We start from the raw sequence: 24915 nt of genomic DNA, 5'->3' as shown, positions 1-24915 counted from the left end.
AGTTAATTATCCAATTGAGGAATTCCTAAGTTGATACTAAAATAGTTGGATTTAAAACTAATACTGCTTGAACTCATAAAAAACTAAAAATGGAAATGTCATACTTAATTTTTACTTTCTAAATTTGATTAAAATTGTAGTATCAACTTAGGAATTTCTCAATAGTATAATTGACTTCATTATAAACTGACTGTAGTTTCACTGTTTTTTTTTTTTAATTTGCCTTTTGTTTCTCTATATTTGAATATATATATATATATAATGCAAAATATATAAACACAATTATGAATTTATTCAAACAATATTATGTTAATAAATATATGCATGAATATTATTTGTGCACAAATATTTATTAATTTTTCCTCATAATAAAATTTCATTAAACAATTTAATATATAAACCTTTTTCTATTAATACTATTTTCATTTCAGAAATTTCCAATCGTTTCCAGAGTCTGGTTCTGGACAACAGAATTTGTATTCTGGTGCTCCTTTATATGGATCCAACCCATATTTGGATCCTTCTTCTGGTTCTTATGGAGGAGAGTTGTTTACTCCTTCTAGTAAAAACTATGGTGGCGAGAATGGAGTAGACTTTGATGATGAACCACCATTGCTTGAAGGTATTCCTCTACAACATTAATTTAATCAATTAACTTCTGACATTTTCTTTTGACCATTAGCAGTAAAATATAATTATTCTCCATTTTTCTTTATTATTTTGTTCTTTTCTGTTAAAAGTATTAATATATTACTATTGTTAGCATAATATATATCTTTTACAAGATATAATATTAGATTCCAATGTTGGCTACTGTCATTTTCATTTTCAGTAATTATTAATAACATTGATCTGTATTATAAAAATTATTTGAATGTTTTTAATTTTATTTACCTGTTAGCTTTAGTTATTAATGTACTACATATGAAGTAATAAGAATAAGAAACCGGTGCAGAAACATTACAAATAAAATTTGGTGACCAGAGTAATTCAAAAGCCCCCCATAAAGTATATTCTGTTTTGTGGAAAAATTTCAACAGCAATCTTAAGATAAGATAAACCCTTTTAGTTTTGGAATCCCTCTGGTCTGAAGAGAACTCCTGAAAGACAGAGATGACCTTTGTTGGTTTAATGCGCAGGGGTTCAGTTTAAAATAAAAAGAGGAATTTTCCACCAAAACTTATTATCATAAATATGATGCACCTATGGTACAGGTATAACTTTTCATATTTTGAATCATTAATGATTTTTCTATATTACCATCTGTTAAATATTTCTGCAGTTAATAGGAAAGGTGTTTACAAAATGTGAAAAAAGCGGATTAAGAGAAAGAGAGATGTACATCAACTGGACTTTACTTTCTCTCTTTTTATTCTGGCGCTACACATTTCCTTTTGGTGGAAACAATACTTTATTTACATGTAAATCAAATTTATCTTAAGAGATTCTGCTTTGAGTGATTTACCTTGTATCAGTTAGATGTCATATAATGTTTCATAAATTTATTAATAATAAGTAGAAAGAAAGTCTTAAGGGCAAATTAAATATTACACCAAAAATGTAGTTACTGGCTACAAAGAAACATCCAAGTTGATATGTGTCTTACAACTATATGACACGTAAGAAAGTATCAATAAAGTTGAATGTGCTATTATTATTAGATTATTGGATAAAATTTATAAGAATTTAACTGATATTACTTGTTTCTGCTTTCAATATTTAAAATGGTTAGCTTATTATTAATTACATTTTGTAGGTCATAAAAGATCATAAACATATATAACAATTAGAAGTGAAGGTATGTTTAGATTCTTGTTTCTTTAGATTATTAAATACGTGTAGTGATATGAGTACATGAATAAAAAAGAAAAGTAATTAACTTACATACCTGGTCTGTGTATTTTTTTCTGTTTGTTTTTATTACATTTGTTTTTTGTCTTGACAAAGGAGGAGGGTAGATTATGCAACTAAACAGATGTAAATTTTTACTATACCATAAAGTTGTTTTGTTTTATCATTTAATTAATTTAGAGATAATAAATAAATGTATAGAAACCAATAATAATTGATAAGTAATTGATTTCATAACAACTAACTGTCATAACTTTTTTCTTTTTCCTGTTTAGCCTCTGGTAATTAACTTTCAGTTAATACTTCAGAGGATGAATAAGGATATGTATGAGTGTAAATGAAGTGTAGTCTTGTACAGTCTCAGTTCAACCATTTCTGAGATGTGTGGTTAATTGAAACCAAACCATCAAAGAACACTGGTATCGATGATCTAGTATTCAAATCTATGTAAAAATAACTGACTTTACTAGGACTTGAACACTGGAACTCTCGATTTCCAAATCAGCTGATTTGGGAAACTGTCATGATCTATATGTATAATATCATCCCTTTTGAATTCATACAACTGAAAATGAGATAAGATAGTGTTCATTTTAGTTACTATATGTTATGAACAAAATCCTTCTATTTTTTAAATGCTGTAATAAAAATAATTACTCAGCAACAAAATAAATATGTAATTCACTCTTTAAACAAACAAATGATATATCATTTAACTGCCAGGGTAATTTTTGGTATTAATTAATTGTACAAATTTATTTAGTAATTGACAAAAAAGGATAATTTTTTAAATTATCCGAACAGTTTAAAATAAAAAAAACAAATTCACTTCATTATTTTTGTGCCAGATAGAGGTAATTGTTCATAAAAAGGAATAGAAATATTCATTTTTCATGTTATTTATGAAATAATTCAGAGATGTGAGTAAATATAATTTGTATATTCAGTAAAAATGTTAAAAACCATCTCATTTCAGAAAGTTTATTAATTATGCCAAGAGAGCTTAAAATTAAACCCTTTCATTCATTTAAATTTAATACAATCATTTATATTTTTAAATACTGTATTAAATGATCTGAGGCTAAATAAGTAGACATTGACTACTAAATTACAAGAGTATTACATTTTTAATTCTAATAAAAATATGTCTACTGAAATTTATATTAAAATTGAGGTTTACAACCTCAAAACATGAAACTTTCTTTGATTATTTATACTATTATATATACTATAAGTATAGTATTATATACTTGATCTATCGCAAAACAAATTTTTACCCATTTTTCTGGTATAACTGAGAAGGTTTTTAGATATATTTTATTTCAAAAAATCAAAAAAAAATATATATATATATATTTATATGTAGTAGTGGAGATTTGCCAGTTGAAGCACAAACTTTAATGAATGGGGATACTCTTATAATATCAATATTACAAGATATTATATTACATATCTCTATTTTAAGATATATATATGGCAATGAGATGATCTTATAATATCTTTGCAAATAATTGTCTACTTTCAAAATTCAAACAGGGTATTTGTTAATGGGTTGAAGGCTAACCTTTGCATGCTAACAGAACATGGTTATTCAGAAATGTATATATATTGTGTGGTTCGCAGCTCGATCAGGATATGGAAAGGTTGACAATTTAGAATGTTTATGTAATTACAATTTATTGATTTAAAATGTTCATAATTATAACCAGACAATAATAATAATAATTAACAATTAATGAATACAAATATTAATATAGTAACAATAATAATCAGGATAGTAGTAGTAAATAATAATAATATTGCACATCAATAATAACAAATCAAATAATTAATACATATATAGTACATGACATAATACATAATCAAAACAGTAAATATGACATAAAAACAGAGTGTAATCAATAAAGAATAACAATCAAAATATTACACATCAACACAAATATTAATATATTAATTACAACCACAATAATAATCAGGATAATAGTAGTAAATGATAATATAACATTAATAACAACAACAAATCAAACAATGACATAAAACATAACATAATCAAAACAGTAAGCAAGATATAAAAAACAGAGCGTAATCAAAAAAGAATAATAATAACCAAAATATTACACATCAAATAGTAATAAATGTCATTAGTAAATAATAAATACATATTACACACAAGACAGAATTCAAAATAAATAATCATTCGGAATTTATTCCAGGTAGACAAATAAAACTAGACCCATTAACAAAAGAAACCGCTAGCTAGTCTTAACTCTTTTTAACCACTAGTCTTCCATTAACAATCATATAGTATTCACTTGCAAATACCTTTGCTATCTACTGTAACAGTTTATGAATGAAGTCTATTGCATTATTTCTTTCACTTATACATGTATAGTTATACTATAATTACTCGTGGTGTTATTTTACTCGTATCAAAATAGATTCAGGTCTCTCCTTGCTGGACTGATGTCTTCCACTTTCATCTCACAGACTCACACTTGTAGCTCTCCTCGCTGGGCCGTTGTAATTTCTCGCTGGACTGGTTCACAAAATTCCACCGAACCCACACGACTCCACACAACTTGCAGCCTCTCCTCGCAGAACTGCCATTGCAGGACCGATGCTATAACATCTCACAGACTGGTTCTAATAGAACTCCTGATTTACTGGAATTATTTATACTGCTAGCCTCTTTATCTGCCAGACCAGACCCAACTCAAAGCATGAGAATGATAGATGAGCCTGATTATTCTCATAGATTCCATAACCAGGTTCAGTAGCTTTTGTTATTGTAGAAATATTTGTTCATTGTGTGACAGCTGGCAGTATGACTAAGGACGATTGTTAAATGGACCTATTCTTTACAAAAAGGGTTCTCCTTTTTGTCCCTATCTGGATTCTTCCAATTATTATACTTTCTATTACTTCATAATAATTGGTAGGAATCAGTTATTCAGGCTGGCTATACCAGTCTTGTTACACTATATATAGTTTCTCTGTTTGTTTGTTGTCACATCACGCGAGAACCAACCAATCGATTACTTTCAAATTTTCAGAATACATTTGTGTTATTGCAGGGAAGATTTTAAGCCATCGACCGAGTCCCTAGCTCCCTTGAAGATTAAAATATTAAAAATATCCATTATTTCTTAACCTCCCCCCTCCAATGACAGTGAAGTTGTGAATTACAGATATTCATTAAAGAAAAAATAGATTAATCCTTTTACTTCATTATTATATTTCTTCCACCATGGCAAATAAATAAGTTATTTATTTTTTGTCGTCAAAAGATTGTGTACCTTAGTTACTATAATTTATCTTTGGTAATTTAGTTTCTTTTTCAGGTGTCTATAAAGCCTGAATATTGTAATTACTATTTATCAGTATTATTCTCACAACCATGACGATAATATACAGTGTGAGGTTCCAGGGGATGGAGCATTCTGTGTAGATGGGAGTGGCAACCGAAGCAAGCTGCACAGGTGTCCAGGGCATTGTTCTGGCAAATTGGGAATGGTGAGCGAAGCAAGCTCTGCAGCCATGGGGTAAGTCCCTTGGCTCTGGGTGACCCAAGGAGCCCCTCAGTTGGCTCCAGGTTTGCTTGGGCTAAACTGAGCCCCGAGGGTCCAGGTTCTGACTAGCGGGCCTGATAGTAATTTATAAATTAAATAAATGGAATTGAGTTTTTGTAATATTGTATACTGTTATTCAGCTTTATACAGAGCTGATGCCTAATTAAAATAAGAAATTAAATAAAAATTAGATGCTATATAAAAGGGAAAAAGGGTTTAAATGGGAAATATTTATTTTTCTGGATCAAATAATGAATTATTTTCAGAAAAAAAATTGTGATGAATGAGGAAGATTCTTCATAAAGAAATGTTTGAATTTTTCTAATTATATTTTAAATCAGTTGCAAAATTATTGTTAAAAAAAATGTTAATCATAACATAAAAGCATTTTAATATAAAAAATAAAATTATATAAATTTTTAAATTATAATTATTTAAATTTTATAATGTACATCATCTGATCTTTGATTTTCACATATTTGAATTTTTCGTTAAGTATAACGTTATTGTTATGTTAATGAACTTTAATCATTTTTTTATTTACTCTTTTGAATTTTGTTAATTTTCTATTTAATCTTTTATTGGTTAGTTAATATTCAGTTAGTAAAAGAGTTATTGAATTATATAATTTAAATTGCTGATTTTTCCAATTGTTTGTACGTTAATTAATTATTATAATCTCAATGGTTAATTCTTAGAGTTAATTGAGCTGTTTCTTTAGGGAATGATTATTTCTGTAAGTGTATATACAGACTAGGGAAAAGCTGAGACTGACTTTTTACTATTTTAGTTTGTTATATCATTATGACAGTCAATGATTGTATTAATTTATATTTTAAACTTTTGTAATGATGAAACAAAGTTTGGTTTGGTTTGTTTTTATATAAGCTAAAAATTGAAATTAATTTAATGGTATAAAATATCTGTGAGCAATCTGCACATGTATTTATGTAATACTGTGCATAAATATTATATGTTTCATTTTATTGACATCAGTAACATGATAGATTTGTTCATTATTAAAGGAGGAACATATAAATAGTATAAGCTGTTGGAATTTCAGTAATGTGCATACAGATATCTGTTGTCAGTAATAACTAAGTATCTATTTAGTTATTGAAATAAATAATTATAAGTGATTTATTAATAATAAATAAATTTCATTGCTGCAGGCATGTGTCTCACCAGTTAATTAATTTATATGCTTTTTAGTGCTTGTAACAGGGTCATCTAGTGGGTCTGTGTATATATAAAAACTTAGCATTGGTTTTATTCTCAGTTACTTCTAATGTGTTAAGTAGCGTTAGGAAGATGTTTCAACTGCAGGAACACATTTGCAATAGCAATTGCCTTGCACTTGTCACTACAATTGTTCAACGTATAATATACTCTTAAGTTTGGTGTTTTGGCATCTTCACTCACATAAGTTCTAATCTTAGGTGAGTAAACCACTGCATTTTACTGTTTTCAGTTCACCTTTTTCCTTGCTGTTTTATGCTACCTCTTGAGATGGTAATTTGAATTAAATAAAGACCTGGGCTAAGAGTGTTATAACTAAGATATTTTTGTTTAAAATTGAATTGGAAAAAATAATTTGGGAACAGATTTAAAAGTTTATTTTATTGATCTATATTTTTGTAAATCAGCAGTTTGGATTCTTTTTTGTTGTTTTTGTAATGGCTGTTTTCTTCTGACTTGTGTGTATTTGTGGGTTTTATTAAGTATTTTACAGACACTTCTGAATTATTCTTATTTTATTTACATAATGGGCTTAAAAAGTCAGTCACCCTCTACCATGTGTAACTGTATACTTGAATTGAAAATGTTGTCTTAACTATTCAGAAGTGTTGTGTTTCATAAAAACTGTAATTATAATGAAGTATGAAAGTTCTGTCTTTTATTAAAATGTTTTCAATAACATTTTTTTCAATTATTTGAAATGAAGAAAAAACAGTCAGTGAATTTTTTAAAAGTGTGTTTATAACATTTTTAACTCAATCCATTATGACAAATGATAAATTATTGGAAGGAAGTGATTACATGAAATATGTATAAGTTTGATTACTAATATTTTTTTAATTTCATTGTAGTAAAAAAATAAATAAATTGAGATCAAGACAATCGAAATTATGAAAATGAAACGAAAGAAATGAAGATATTTTTTATAATAGTTATAACATAATTTACTCTTCAAATACATTTCTACTCAACTTTCAAAGTTTAGTCTCTGGTGAATTGTATAAGTAGATTTGAAATAAGTTCACTTTAGTTCTTATAAGAAGCAATAACAAACTTTTCATTTATTTGAAATGGTGAACAAATAGTGGATTTTTAAAAGTATATTGACAACATTTTTATCTCAATCCATTTTGACAAATGAGAAATTATTGAAAGAAAGGAAGTGGAGAAAGAGAGATTGGAGCAGTAAAGTTTTCTATTATAAAATAACATTATTATACCATTCCTTCCTACAATGCCACAATCATCTAGCATTGCAATCTAACATAGTTGCTACTGTTAGTTATGGTACTGACAGCCCAAACAAGTGAAATGTATAAATTTCTACCAGTCCAATCAAATAAATTATAAGGGAACATAAATATTACATATTTCTGTAATACATTTAACTCATTTCAGTTTATGGATTTCTATAAAAAGTACAAAGTTTTGGACATAAGGAACACATTTATTTGCTTATGGTTTGTTAGTTCCTATACTTACTTTCATTTAACTAATATTTGCCAATATACTCATGGTATTTGTCTCCTGTATTGTAAACACATTATTTAATGCTGTAGAAGGTCTGTCTCGAATTGTTACATTATTGGTTTGTGACACAAAATTAACTTTAATACGATAATTTAAATTAATGAAGAAAAGTGTGTCTTTTAAGAGTTATATGTTAATAACAGATTAATGGAAAAAAAATTACTTTTTACCATATTAAACCTTGATATTTTTATACATTATTCTTGAAAGAATTATTTATTTAAAGAAAACCTGCAGCAGTTATGGAAAATTACATATTAAAATTCCCTTATATTTCTCAATTGTGCGATCTCAATCTTGCATAACTTTACATTTGATTACAATTGATTACATAAAACTATTTGTGTTTAATTATTATAAATAAGTTTATCTTCAAAAGCTTATCTCCAGCCCCAGCTTGTCAAAAAAAAATAAAATCATACTCTCATTACGACATTTTCCTGGATATTTGAATTTAAATGCAATTTTATTTTATTGTTCTGTTTCTTTTTTCACTTTTTTTTTGGCATTTCTGGTTAGTATTGGATTGTTACAGTATAGTAATATATAAACATATTGTTCAGATTCATTTGTTTTCTTTGTCCTCTTGCTTAATGTAAACATCTCCTGTCATCTTCTTTCTTCTTATTTGTTAATAAACCAGCTGATCTGAATTATTGTTAGAATTAATTATATAAATTTACTTTTCTTTAACATCTATTAGCAACAACATCACTAAATTTTTATTGTTCTAACTAGACATATTTAATATATATTTAAAATGTGAACTCAACTAAACACATAAATTATTAACTCATTACAGTGTTTAATCAATGAAGGGTAGATTTTTAAACTAAATAAAGGAAATGATTATTAATAATTGGTTTTATCTGGCATTACTTAATGTATACAGTTTACACAACCAACAAATTGCTCCACAGCTGAAATTGTTGTACACATATGTTATGTTGATATTTTAAATATTTTCATCTGAAAAATTGAGAAAATATATCTCTGCATTTTAGACAGCCTTATTTCAATACAAGTCTTATTTTCCAGTATTTGTTTTGTTATTTTTATTAAGATGCAAATTTCATACATCTGTGTTTGTTGCAGACAGTTTTGGGTAGTGAGCCTTTTAGGTGTTAAGTCCAACCATATTTTAAATGAAAAGAAAAATAATAAAATGCAAAATAAAATAAATAAGAAATACCAAACTAAAATAAAAAACTAATACTTTCTCTTCATCTTTACGAGTAAATTACTATTTAACATCATTTTAAATTACCACTTTTTGTAGTCATTGCTAAATTAAGTGTTCAGCGAGTGAGTGTTTTTTCAGTTAGCCCTGACTGCTAATAGACAAAATTTGAAGAAATGAAAATTTCTATTTTTGAGATTTAGAGTGCGTTTTTTTTCTGAAGTTGGCTTATTATTTTTTTTAACTATTTTTTTATCAGTAACATATTTTTGGGCTACTACACTTCACAAATTTTAATTTTATTTGTATAGGATGTACAAGATAAATAAAAAATTATCAACACTTTTCATGTTATAATTTATTTACCATGAAGTTAAAGGACATTCCCTAACATTTAACATGTACATAATTTTTCTGCAGTCATCTTCCTTGTCAGTGAACTTGCTCTAGTAGTCCACAAGCTTGCATACTCCTTCTAAGAAGAAAGTTTGTGGTTGATTGCAAAACAACTTTTACACTGCTTCTGGTACATCTCACTGGGGAAAATTGATGATCTTGTAAAGCACCCTTGAGTGGCCCAAATAGATGAATGTCAGAGGGAGCAAAATCTGGGCTGTAAGAAAGATGTTCCAATTCCTCACAATTCAACTTGAAGGTTTGAACTGCGTGGTAAGCTGTATGTGTGCAGGTGTTGTCATGCAACCACACTTTTTTTTTATAATAGACTTTAAGGAAGCAGAACTCATTGCGGATGATTTCATGGGCAGAACCCTGAAATCTGATGTTCAAATATGCTACCTCATTGATGGTAACTCGCCTATTTGCCGGAACCATCTCTCAAGCTTGCTGAATTTTGTCTATGGTAAAGGTTGATGGGTATCCTGCTCCCTTTTCATGCTTCACAGATTCTCCAGACACTTTTAAACTTCTCAATCCATGAAAAAATACTTTTTCATGATAAAGCACTGTCCCCATATTGTGATTAAAGTCTGTGATGAATTTCAGCCCCTTTCTCACCCTCAATCAGAGAAATCAGATCACTGCTCGTTGTTCCTCCTTGGTGCAAACTGCTAGCAAAGTGTCTACATTGTAATAGCCTGGAAGATAAATGACATGATTAGGATTAAATTTCACACATATGTCCACAGTTGTACCTCCCTAAACATGCATGCGTAGAAGACAGTATGTCTTCTTTTTTGATACCATTACTAAATAATAATAATAATTTTAATCATACATTCAAATACGAGTGCAATCAGTCTTTTTAAACAACACAATACTTTTATATTTACAAAATTATAAATACGTAAATTAATAAATTAATAAAAAATTGTAAACGTAAAATTTGTAACCTCAAAATATTTTGAAGTTATCTAATACCATTATCTTCACACATAGCATTTATTTAATTTGCTGATGTATGTCATGAAGTAATAGAATGTCAGCCTTTCATATGTAAAGTCCCAGGTTTGTATCTTATTTAAGTTGGCACTCTTTATGTCATAAAATTTGCTCACTACTTTGTTACTCAAATTGTGAGTTTATGTAGTGAATTAATCTTTTAAAATAGAAAGACGAAACATTAAGCATAATGTTGAGCAATTTTTCTTATTATTTATTTATTAAAAAAATTTTCTGTTTTATACTTATAGATATGTTTACGACTCTGCAGAAATTAGTTATTTATATAGGTTAAACTGTTTGAAAAATTATCTGCAGATATTTCCTTCTTCTTATTATACATCAGATACTTACTGCTGGCTATGAACAAAGTTATTATCTATTTTTCTACTTTTGTTTTGAACAGGAATCATTGACTTAGAGAATCACTGTTCCAAATCCTTTTACCAATATATTCTCCTTCTTCTGGAACCCCATCCTCCCCCTTTACCTAACCATCAAGTATAAGGCACAGAAAATTATTTTTGTAGTGTCTTAGCAAATGTGAACATGTTCATGTTTTTTTCCTTTAAGCATTTAATGTCCTCACTGGTGATCTTATCTAACCTTTTAGAAATTTCCTCATTTTGAACCTTGCCCCTATGACTAATAAATAAATAAATATTTATTTCAAACCCTCTATCAATTTCAGTGATTCTTTTGACTAGGCCCAAGGACCCACATTATTTAGATTTGAGAGTATAGGCTGTAACACTCAACCATTTGAATCTCAAGACACAAGGTTAAACTGTGACTATATAACATATTTCTATTATAAAAAATCTTTCTGACTTTTCTTATTCTTTTAATTATTGCTCTGAAATGACCCCAGTTTTCATTTAAGTAGAATCCCAACTATCAGAATGTGGATACATTCAAGAGGATTGATTACTTCCATTGAAAATGTTATGAAGTCTAATTTTTTTCATTGTTATATATTTTGCCTTCCTAGTATTCAACAGCAATCCATAATGGATATTAACTTCATTTGCTTTACCTAATATGACTTTTAAACCCTCCAAGCAACAAGTTTAAAAATTTTATCACCCATGAAACAAAGATTATTGATAACAACACTCTTCACAAATTTTTCCTCCACAGTTTCATCTAAACCCTCTTTAAAACTCTCCTTTGAGTAAATATTGAAAAATATTGGTGAATGCAACCCTATTGTAAGCATGTATTACCCTCTGACCAAATCATTGCTCTATCATTCCATTATAAATTCGTATAAAAGTGAAGGTCTTTTCATCCAATCCAAAGGCTGTTAACACTTAATATCTTATTATCCCTGATCTTATCAAAGATCTTCGCATAATCAATGAAACGCATTAAACATCATGAATAATATTCTATCATCTTTATATAACCACCAGTAATTCATAGATTGTGTCTAAACTCAACTAGGAATTTCCAGCATTTTCATCAATCATTTGTATATTCTCTCATATATGGTGCACAAAAATACCTAAAAACGTTTACTCATCAGACTAATTGTCTTTTTCTCACTACAATTACATTTACTTTCACTTTGGCATTTAACAAATATTGAGTACAATCAGTCTGATGGGAAATTACCCAACTTGCATACTGATTTGAAAATTTCTGCTGTAAACCTTAACTTCTTATCCTTTCTGGGTTGAGTTATAAAACACAAACTCACAGAATTCCATCTTATTCTATTTCTCCAACATTCCTTATAAAATACAAACTCACAGATTTTCATCTTATTCTATTTCAACTATATTCCTTATCCTTAAATCTTTATACCCTTAATTATAATATCCACTAATATCATGTAATAACCACCTTTTTCTGGGTTTTTACCATTTAGTTCCAAATTCATCACTTCCAATGCAACCATTTTATTTTTCCATTCTCTACAAGTCTAAAGCAACTAGATCTTGATCTCCCTATTCTGTCCAATACTCTTACTATACTATTTACTCTTACTTTATTTGAACAATTACTTCTAAACTCCTCATATGATTCGTCCTTCTTTTGCCTATTATGATTCTTCAAGATTTCATCTTCGTAGCTTTAGTTTAATGTTTTTTATCCTCCTACTTTTTTGTAACCCAATATTTTGCAGTATATAAAATTGGCATGAAATACATTTATTGTAAAATACTTCTTCACAAAAGAAGTGTTCATTGAAACTTTCTTATTACATACTAGTGATCTTACACATTATTAAAAATTACTTGGACCCCGCACCCTTCTTTTAGTTTCTCCACCAGTTTTTCCAAACTTTGACAGGTCATTAAATACTTAAAAATTTTACCCCTTCAAGAAATTTTTTCATTAGTTTTAGATCTCCTTTTTATTTTTTAATTATTTTTTGTTTACCTATTTTGTAATGCTCTTTTCTTTAATTACTTTCATATCAAAGAATATTTCTTGTTAAATTTTGACAGTCCCTCAGGGAATCTCATCAGAAACAGTAGATCCTAATGAAAGGCAGTAGTAGTCTTTCTGTTGACTTTTAACTGCAGTTATTATTTTATCTTTGCGTAATTTTACATTTGTAGTTAACCATTTTAAGTTAAAAAGATTAACCTAGTGCTTATTGTTTTTCTTAGGATTAACATCATGCTATCGTATCTACAAAATATTTATTTTCAAAGTATTTATCCATCCTGCAATCTGTTCATTGATATCAATAATTGAGACATTGTTGTTACCACCAGTTTGCTCCCAGTGATTTATTATGAACACTAGCATGTTCTTTTGGTTTTTTATGCAAGCAAAAACCAGTTATATGTCTCCATTCATTTCTAATTTTCAATACAGTCTCCTGAGAGCTAGATATCTTTTATCCTTTTTTCTCTAACCAGATCAGTCTATTGGTTGGATGGTAGATCGACTCATTCTTATTCTTATATCTCCTTCATTCCTCTGTTTTATCCAGAAAAGATCATCCAATTTTCACGATGCTCCCTTTCTTATTTTCCCAAACTAAATATTTTTCTTGGTATCTTTCTGTTGATTCTGTCAACTTTTTTCTAATTTCTTCTATATAGTTTATTCGTTAAACAAAAATTACTTATTCAAAAATTTACTGACTATCCATTATAGCAGATGCATTATTTGAAGAAATAACTTCTTTTAATTTTGCTTCTTAAGTTTTTTAAACTGAATTTGAAACTTCCTAAATAATAAAAGTTATTATCTGAGAAAAATCAGGGACAGGACATGTTTTAATTACTTGAAGGTGTTGTTATTTCTAGATATTAGGTTAAAAACAAATAATAATAGTAAAAATGATAAAATAAACTGAATTACAAACAATTGTAATGCACAAAGAAGTTTTTTATAAGTTTTACTTTTTTAGCATAAGCTTATACACTTGATTTTCTTAAATGTATTCTTTGCACAGAAAAGACAATAATTGACATTTTGCATTTTATATTATACTTGGGAACTGACAAACTGTCACTATCAATTTTATGTTTACTACAAACAAATTTATACATAACTTATACTAAAAAAATCGGCAATGAACTGCACAACTTGACCAGCATCTGACCAAGTTATGCAGTTCATTTTTGAAAAAACTTAAAAAAAGAGAAACTTTCTGGATATGCCAGAAAAAAATTCAATCATTTTAAGCTCTATTTGTATCTTTTTAAAAAAATGTTTTTGATTTCTTAAAAATTTTGGGAACTCACCATTCAAGAGGGGAATTAAGTTATTTTAGTTAATTTATTGTTTAAAAAAATTTGTTTTCAGCATTAAAGATTTGAAAATGCAAAAAAAGTTTTTCACATTTTGGGTAAAATTAATTTTGAAGAAAATAATCTCTAAGAGCCATTAAAAATCTAAAATTTTTACATTTTAAATTCAATGGGTAATTTGCGAGAATTATTTAAAAATTAAATTTTTTTGCTAAAGTGTCAGTAAAAATTTGAATTTTTTATTTCAATCAAAACACCTCCATCCCCCTGAATGAATGTTAGTCATTCATAATGTTTGGTATTTTTAAGTGTTATCATGTTTTGTCAGTTTGATTAGCATAATCTTTGGTTATTAATTGACAAATGAATAAAGAATTAGAAAGTTGTTAATTTTTCTCTAAATTCCAATAGATGGAATATTTTAATTTTATCTTCTAAATATATTACTGTGTCCTGAAATTTGATCGTTGTATTTAGCGTTTAAATACTGTTGAAGTTTAGATTTGTGGATCTGTAATGTGAGGATGACATACTCATAATATATATCTGAGAAGATATAGTTAGAAATCCTACTATCCTGTAGACTATAGGTTAATAGACTAGATTTCCAAATAATACATGATACTGTTTTAACAATCTTATGAATTCCATACTACATAATCATGATGGTTTCAGTTTTTGATTAACATTGATTGACAGTAATAAGACTATTTTTTCATAAATATATATTCTCTGTTTTTAATTTAAAAAAAAAAAAATTATTTAAATATTACTTACTTAATAGGACAGGTTACCATTATTAGGTTAACTATATCTGCTTTACTTTAGTTATAAACACTGAAGATTTTATTGTCGGAATTGATATGTATTCATATTACAAGTAGATTGTTCTATTTTTTCATAATAGAAAGTATGTATGGGAGAGAGTATGATTAAAAAAACTTCTTGAATATTTGCTGAAGTACAGCAGTCATTTAGAGTATTTATATTTGAATTTCGTAAGTGTGGTGGATAGCTATGCTATACTTTTGTCACAGTATTATTTGTTTATTCTAGCTATCACTTTATAAACTAACTCTACATGATAAGAATTTTATTTTTTTGTTTGTATACATTTGAATTTTGATATTAGCAGTCTAAATTATTTAAATTGTATTTATAGATTGATATTAGTATGAATTTAAGAACTGAATTAAACAATATTAATTTAAGTTAATTACTTCTACATACTGCTTCTAGTGGTACGGTACTGCCCCTGCTCTTCACTGAATATGTTCTGGGTTTGAATGATATTCAGACTTGACATTTTTACATGCTTCAAGATTCATTTATGTGGCTGTACTATGTGGTGGAGTGATATAGATGGTCTACCCTTTCTATGTTTAAAGTTGATAGTTTAAGGCCAGGATAACCATTATTTTAATGCTAGTACATCTTTGATATTGTTTCTAGTTACCATTATTTTTTTGGTGCACCAATTACTAGCAAATCAAAGTATATTCAATGTTCTCTTAGCATTTTTAGAACTTACATAATGCTTTCAGTTTCTTTTGTGTTACCTTCAGTGGCTGATGCTGCTGTTTCTAGCAATGTTATCGGCTGATACTGTTAGCAGTTTTCTTGTGTTAGGAAAGTTTGTATTAAGAAACTGGTCAAAAATTTTTTTAGATTTGAATTGTGTCTGTTCCCTGAATGTATTGTGTGTTTGTTTGTTTTATATGCTCTGAATATGTTAAGATGTGATCTTACTTGTAAATGTGTATATTGTTGTTGTTAATGTTAACATATAATCGTGATTTTTGATTTATAAGGTGCTTGCCAAACACTGACTCTTCGTTACTGTGGATTGCTTTAAGGATTTAATCATTCATTGTATTGTTGTTTGAAGCTCACCTCATTTATTTAATGTAGATTATTCTGCAATCTATGTTCAGTTTGTATTTATTAAAGGTCTGTTGTTTTGTTTAACAATTATATTTTAAAGTATATCATATCCAGCTGTTTTAAATTAGTTAAAACTCCTGAATTTATAGAGCTGGTTATAACAATTCCTATTTTATTTCAATCATTTTTTTAAATTTATATGTACAAAATATTGAATTCATTGGCATGGTTTTTAATTTGTCTTAAACAAATGGCTCTTTATTATTATAATGCACTTGGGTATTAGATGTTTTTATCTGACTGTTAAGTATCACAAAAACATCATTATGGTAATTGGAAAATATATTATAATATGTAACGTAATGTAATAGAAAATTGTTGTGTTCTATTGTGTTAAATTTCAAAGCATTAAAAAATTGATTTACTGTCATTTGAAGAAACAAATAAAACCAAAACAGTGTACAGATATTTTTTATTCCTTTTTATATTGTTTTAATTAGCAATTTATAATTTTTATGTAATATCATAATGATATTCCTTTATATATGTAGTAAAAGACAACTTTAACTTCCTAAACACTATTCTAACTTTCAATAATAAAAAATAAAAAGAACTGTAAAATGAAACTTAGTTTAAAATCTATATATATATATATATATATATATATATTATCAAGGTTGTTTCATTTTTCTAGTTCATTAGAATGACAAGACTAGAAGGCATTTAATCTTGATAAAACTTTCCTATTTAACTTGGAAATAAATTAATAATTTTTTATTTTATTTTCATCTGAATCCATTATGGTTATATTCAAGTTTAACTTTTTCATTATGCTTTTGAAAACCTCCAAGTCATATTAAAGACAGCACTAAGGAAAAATGACTGAACACTTTGCATTTAAATTGAAATTAAAGGTTTAGACAAAGAACTGGTCTAAAACTTAAATTGAGAAAATCAGCTAAGCACTTTTAATGAAATACGGTTGTAAACTTTTTTTTATTTCAGTCATTGATACTTTTACAAAGTTACTAGCAAAGGGGAGCCTACCATTCATTGTTATGAGGCGGGTTTGAAGTATTTTATTTTTTTTTAACTTTTATTTTTTTTTCTGTTGTTTATTCAGCTCGACAATATCAAAAACATAATTATATTTATTTAAAATAGTTAGACTGTATTTTTTTATGCATTATTGCATGTATTTTTTATTTATTTGTTTGTTCTTTTGATTTAACAAATAAGAATATCTGTTGCAGTTTGAGTTGAGGTTCCCAGTAATCTACATTATATTTATATAACCTACAATAGGAAAAAAAAATTACAATCAATTGAATTATTTGTAAGGTTATCATATTTTGCTAGTATAAAATAGATATGAAATTACGTATTAATATAGTCAAACAACTATGGCCACTAATCCGTATTAAAAAACATGCAGTATTACTAAAGTTTTTTCAGTCTTCAGTTTCTGTACTAGCAATAAATTAACAGCCATGTACAATTTATTGTGATATTAGCCTCACAGTAAATGAACAGTTCAACATTCAACTAATTAAGCTATTTTACTTAGTGATGTGAGAACACCATATATATTTTTATCTCAAATGCCATATTATCAATTGGAATTCTTCCAGGAGGTCAGAATGAGTTTGAAGATACAGAAATGGGCTATCGGATCATTGTTCTATGCCCACAATTATGATTCACGTAGATTGATAATAAATTAAAAATTCTACCTTACATTCACCTTTATCAAAGCACACATAAGAACCATTTTCATGTAACACAGCACAAAACTGCAGCTATTAGAAAAGGGTTTACAATGCTTTGATTATTATTTTTAATAAATTACCGATCCAGTTAGCATGTTGGCTCTGGTATTTGTATTAATATATTTAATTTTTTGTGTATTTCAAATCCCCATTGTCCAGTAATTGTGTTTCCACTGGTATGTTACAGTACACCCATATCTTGTAAACTTTCACTTCTTCTAATGCTATCTGTCAGTCATTGATAGAGAAGCATTTGTGTTACTTAGCAGTCTTATGAGTTGTGCAAATGACTATCTTGTTTAGGCTCCAAATATATCAGTGCTATACGTCAATTATCACACCAAAGTGATGGTAAATTTTACCTTTTGTTTTTTACCAACTACCTATAATCTGTACCATACAGAAGGGAAATCAAAGGAAAAATAGGATATATAATAAAAATGCAGGAAGAATAGAACCATAAATGCTTATATCAGGACATATGTAAAGGGTATTGCAGCCAGGAAGTTAAAAGATAATCTCACCAATTTATTTGAAATAAAATGAAGAGATTTTTTTTCAGATTCAGTGTTATTTTGTAATAAGTTTTTAAATAAAATTCATTAAAAAACCTTTATATCTTTCTTTGACATCTACAGATAACATATACTCAAATAATATCCATCAATGCCTTCTAACGTTATTCTTTTTGATTTCATTTATTAGACTATCACATATTTTTAAAATTATGTCACCTATTAATTTATGTACTATTAGCTATATTATTTTCTATTAACTATTCTTATCTTCTAATATCAACACACTTTTATTGCATTTTGTAATTGTGTGTAATATGAACCTGCTCTATTTAAGGCATTACCACAGTTTCCTTTGATCTATCTGGGTAAATGTGGAACATTTTTATCCGTGAAGTTTTTTATCCAGTCCTACATGTTCTATCCCACGTAATATTTAGTTAGTGTAACATGATGTGAATAAAATATTTATCTACTTATTTATCTGTTGTAAAAAGTATTATTAATTTTATGAAAAGATTTTCATTTTATGTAAATATCTCAGTTGTAGTTTATAAATATCATAAATCTTCTGTCCTCTACATTTGAAAATTGGGAACCATTAGCCTAGATAAGCTAAAGACCAGTTTGGACCAGTTTTTTAGTTTAAGAAAAGTAAGTAATTTGTATAATGTTCTTTCTTTCTCATTTTTCACTTATTATATTTTTCAAGGACAATGAAATTTTTCTTAAGACTTATTAATATAAACTAAACATTTACAAAAAAATAGTTCTGTTTTTAAATAGATAACATATTTACATTCTAATCTTGTGAATGTTAAAAAACATTTACCCAAGTTGAAGGCGCTCAATCAGACAGATTATTTTACTACTTTCAGTTTAAGATTACTATGTAGTGTAATTGATTTAAAAACTTTCTCTTACTGGTTCACTCACTTACTATATATATGTAGTGAGAGAAAGATATATCTATAGAGAGAGAAACTATATATATCTTTTATAGAGAGATAAAGAAAGAGAGAGAGAGAGAGAGAGAGATCTATACAACTGATTTGAAAGTATTTACAATTTTTTGTCACAGTCATTGCTTAATATTGGATTTTGTAGTGTAATAGTATAAAACTAGTTACCATTACAGTGTTCAAATTTTTTCATACAAAATTAAGATACGATGAAAATGTTTGTATTAACAAAATATATTCTTGCAATCCAGATTGCCTCTCGTTCATGCTGTGTAATAATCTCTGTATATCATTCTCAGTTTTTCTTTTTTAACATTTAATTATTCACATCAAAAAGTATATTATGGTGAATGCACTCCAAGAGAGCCTTAGCTCATATTTGATAGCATGGTTGTGTCATTTTTCTACTTCTCTTTTCTTATTTTTGTGAAAATACTGGTTTCCTTATATTCTTATATTTATTGTAATGGTTTTGTTTCATGCTTAACACTGTAGACCTATCAAAAGTTAAAATTAAAATAAAACTAAAAAATGCAAAATAAATTAAAATTATTAAAAAAGTAAATAAAAAACTGAATTCAAAAGGAATTTGTATAAAAAGTTTAAATCATACTTTTTCAATTATTCTTTATAAGTTTTTAACTTTTTGAAGTGTAAGCTAAATTTTAAGATATTAAGTTACTGGCAGTTTTTTTTTTTTTTAATTAGATGCGACTCTATAAGTCAAAGTAAAAATAGAATCAGAAAAAATATTTTTTACTTTTTAGTGATGGTTTATTTTTTATAAAAGTTTGTTTTATTTAAATTTTATGTTTTTTTTTTTTAGTAATATACTTAAAAAGAAAGCTTTAGCTTTAGCTAAAGTTATTTTTCTTTAATTACTGTAATATTCATTTTTTAAAAATCATTCATTTTTAAAAATAATTATTTCTAAACATTTGTTACAACTTAACATGTTTCTGTCTTCTATATATCTTATCATTTTAATATTTAATCAAAACAGAAATATATTATTAAAATCAGAAAAAAATTTGTATTGATATATTATTTGCAGACTATAATAATTATGGAATTGTACTGAATTTGAATTATATGTAAAAATGAAGTATGTGAAATATTTTTTATATATTTATTTATTTATTTATAAAGTAAATAAACTTATGTATATTTGTATATCTTATTAATCAAAGAGTAAATTTTTGTTAAAATAAAAACAATTTTATAGATGTTTATTTAAAATAAATAATATTATTAGCTATTTATCTTTAATAATAATTTTATTACTCACTTCAAATATGGCTTGAAGTTAGAGTAGGTTTCTTCCTGTTCTTGTTCCTCTAACCCAGATGCACTCTCCAAATTCATTCATAATTTATGATTTCTAGGATCATACTAGTGCACCTTATCAATCATATTAGTTGTTATCAAAGCTTATTCTTTTTAGAGAATTGTGTTAGTTGCATGAAGATAATTTCAGCATTATTTATGAGGGATTTCCTTTAATTTTGATTAAAATTATTAACTTGATTTTTTTTTTTAATTTGGGTCCTTTATTTTTTTCTATTAAGTTAGCTAAATATAAATGTTTTATGTATTTTTTAACCTAAAGAAAAAACCATAATGTAATATTAATTTTGCTTTCATGAATAATTATTATCATTATTTCATAAAATTTATTTTACAATTGAGCTTTGCAAGAAAGTAATATATAACAGTTAGAGAAAATACATTAAGTGTATTGTTACATAATAATAATTATTTATTATTAAATATTTTTTAAAAAGTTAATTAATTCATTCAAATAGTAACAATAAATCACAAAAATATCTTACCTCAAAACATAAAATATATTTTATATCCATTAATAAAATTTGCACAAATTTTTGGATAAATATTCATGTTATAATGTATAAAATTACACTTCTCCAATGGATTGATATGGATATTTAAATCAGTAAATTCACTTTCATCAAATTGACATTCTAAGATTGTAGTGACAGGTTACAGATAATCTCAATTGTAGCATTGTCATCTCAGTCTGATAGTCAATTTGATGAAAGTGCACCTAGTAAATTAAATATATCAATTTCCACAGAGAAATACATTTTGATGTTTAAATAAATTTAGTTATCCGTTTGAGCTTTTATGACTGTAGTTTATTTGAAACCGAGCCAGCTGTTGTTGCAGTTATTTTGTTTCTCTGAACGAGAAATTTTAACATTCATCTGTAATCACTTATGTTTTTGTGTGTTTATAGTAGAATGATTTTATTGTCTCTTCAAAATAACCGTAAAGATGATAGAGAATATATTTTTCTTTAACTCTTGTATTTTCAAAATAATGTGGGTTGTGGTTTTAGAGTCTGCTAACTTAGACTTTTATATTTTAAATTCCTAAATTTTATATTTTTATGATTTTATTTACTTATAAATACCATTTAAGATTATTTAAATATTTAACTACTAACAAATAACAATAATATGCAGTGAAACTGTGACTAGCACTATTTATCTTTTGTAATTCTGAAATGTGTTTATTTAAGTAATTTCATTTTTGTTATATTACCCCTTATATCATTCAGTTTTCCAAAACGGCTTTTTCCTGAGTTGTGGAACTATCAGTTTGTAAGGGTTGCAGTCACCATATTATTATCTGAATTTATACTATTATAAATAATTTTTTTTAATATTATTTTTATTGAAAAATTTGAAGAATAATTTGTATATCATCATTAAGTATTGAAAAATGTATGTACTAGACATTGTGTCTTAGATGTACAGAAGTGAATACTTTTTTCTTTTCCAAATAAAAATTAATGCCTATTTTTATTTTTGCTGAAATATAAAAAAAGAAGTGATCTTTATTTTCTTTTTTCATTTTTCTTTTAGAGGTAACGGTTTTTTTTACATATTTCTCCCAGAATATTATTTTGTTATTAGTTTCTTCTGAAGTTTGATAGAACTCTTAATTTTTTTTTCTATCTCTTGATAAGCATTGTCTTTTTTTTATACATTGCTTTAATTAGATTTACTGAATATAGGCGTAAAAAGTATTATTATTGCGAACTATTTCAAGAAGTCACGGTGAGTTTTCAAAATGTAAAAATTTATCTATCAGATCTTTTTTGGTCACTAAATATAGTCCATGTAGACCAATTTTTATTAAATTAAAAATTTTGATATTTCCTTGAATTTATATGTACAAGTATGGAAAACCTTCGCAAACGAAAAAAAAATTATGAATATAAGTAAAAAATAACAATGTTAACTTGTGTTATACCAGAAATCAGGATTATTTCTGTTATTAAATATCATAATACTTCGTTACATAAAATGGAAAGTTATTTTGCTTATATTATGTTTTTAATAAATTTCTTCAGATTTAAAAGACCTAGTAGATTTATCTAAAGTTAATTTAAAGTAATTACTTTCACAGAAACAATATAACTCTGTTGATGAAGTATTAAACAATATTGATGCAATTTAAAGTAACGTCAATGAAATAAGCTGATTATTTTGTTTACTTAAATACGTCCTTAATTATTTAGCAATTACATTCAAAATTATTTTATTCTAAAATGATTTTATTTATTTTTTGTCTTTACATAGTTTTATCATTCTCATTTAATAAATTAATAATTTTTTTAATCAATATAGATTACAGCCACTTCTTTTCTTTATTTATAATTTTGAAATTTGTAGGGCTACTTTGTTCAATATTGTCCACAACTCCCCTTGATTATTCTAGACATTCACTGAAGCAACTCCTTTTTGTTAATCATGGAATAGCATATCTATCCAAACTACTGTGTATATAACTATGATATATAGTTTTGTAGTTATACAGTCATGATATATAGATGTGTAATAAACTATATGATGTATATAGTTAACGTTATGACCTATATTAAATATTTATTTATTACTTTTAAAACTATTTTTTTTCTCGTATAAAATGCAGAACTGTAGCTAGAAATAGTATAGATTTTTAATCTATACTACAATAATTGTCTATACTATGATGATCGAGCCATTTATCCAGATTATTTCTTTATTTATGATTGTCATACTTATTTATTCTAAATAATGCAGACTTCTTATATCTCTTACTATCTACACTATATTCTCTCTTTTATCTGATCCAGTCCTTCTCTCTCTACTCTTTTTTCCTTTTATTACTGAAGTAAACTGTGTGACTGTATGGTTGCAACCCTGGCTTTCATCCAGAAGGTTGTGGGCTCAGATGTTGCTCAAGCTTGATGTTTTTAACACATTAAAAGTTTCAAATAAAATAATATTTTTATATCAATACATAAGCTTTTGGGCTTCCTGTGGTGAATTATTCAACAAATTAAAAAAAATCTCCATAATTAATTTTTTTTTAAAATTATTCTCTGCCAGCTAATTTTCACTATTTGGCTGGAATATTCACTATTTGGGACAGATGCTTATTGTTCTATTTTAGCATCCATAATAATTGTCATCACCATCGGTTGAATGCTTAGAGAAAGACTGATATTAATACCACATGCTTTGGCACCAACAAATTCTTAACCAATAATGGATTAATTTTTTTTTTTTTTTGTGCTATTGATCTTTATAATCATTATGATTGTTAGACATCAACATTCAGTGATCTTCTTCCAAAAGAAATTACATTTAACATTATTTAATATCAGTTATGTATAGGAATTGGTATGTTAAAAATAATTTTAATGAGATTTATAGTTGGTTTTATACTATTTTTTAAAAAGCTTTTCTTAGAGATTTTCCAGATGTTCTGCAACTATCACATTATACGGTATGAGTTTCATCATTATATCCAGGGCCAGAAAGATGAAACTATTTCCTTATAATTAGATTGTTGTAAAATACCTGGAATGTTCAAAAGAGCAACATTTTGAATAAAGAAGGTGGATTAAATCCAATTATCAGAACTATGTTTAATGTTTATTGCTGAGTTCAGTTTCATCTTTATATTTAAAGATTGAAATTGATTGCAAAGGTACCGGTGATACAGTTGTCAAAGATTGTATTATTCATATGAAATGAAAAATTTTTACTGAAGTAAAGTGATTGGTTCCAAGTAATTGAACATTTATTTCTGGTTCTGATAATTGTGCTTTAATACTAGCAGTTATTTGTTTTGTATTAAACTCTTATTAATTAAGTTCTATTGTAGGATCTATATTATCTTATTAAACTATATTACTTAGTTAACATTATTATTGTGGTATTGTATCCTTGTAGAAAATTGTTAAAAAAAACACATATTGCAAAACTTCTCAGAAATAACTTTG

The 24915-nt window shown here is 26.7% G+C and overlaps 1 protein-coding gene across 2 annotated transcripts in view; it reads left to right on the top strand.

Moving 5' to 3' along the window:
• LOC142326639 (uncharacterized) overlaps nt 1-24915 on the top strand; it is a 111925-nt gene that overhangs the window by 4674 nt on the left and 82336 nt on the right. Inside the window, exons 3-4 of one of the 2 annotated variants that reach the window (XM_075369234.1) lie at nt 432-622; nt 16298-16454. In XM_075369234.1, coding sequence (XP_075225349.1) covers nt 432-622; nt 16298-16341 — 235 coding nt within the window. In that variant the 3' untranslated portion in view covers nt 16342-16454. Of the gene's footprint in view, nt 1-431; nt 623-16297; nt 16455-24915 lie in introns of those variants that run through there. The other variant, XM_075369233.1, reaches the window with a different exon arrangement.

The sequence above is a fragment of the Lycorma delicatula genome, chromosome 6 (genome assembly GCF_047948215.1).
Source record: "Lycorma delicatula isolate Av1 chromosome 6, ASM4794821v1, whole genome shotgun sequence".
NCBI classification, from domain to species: domain Eukaryota; kingdom Metazoa; phylum Arthropoda; class Insecta; order Hemiptera; family Fulgoridae; genus Lycorma; species Lycorma delicatula.
Note: the sequence above shows the minus strand (reverse complement) of the source record. Positions and strands in the feature narration are given on the sequence as shown.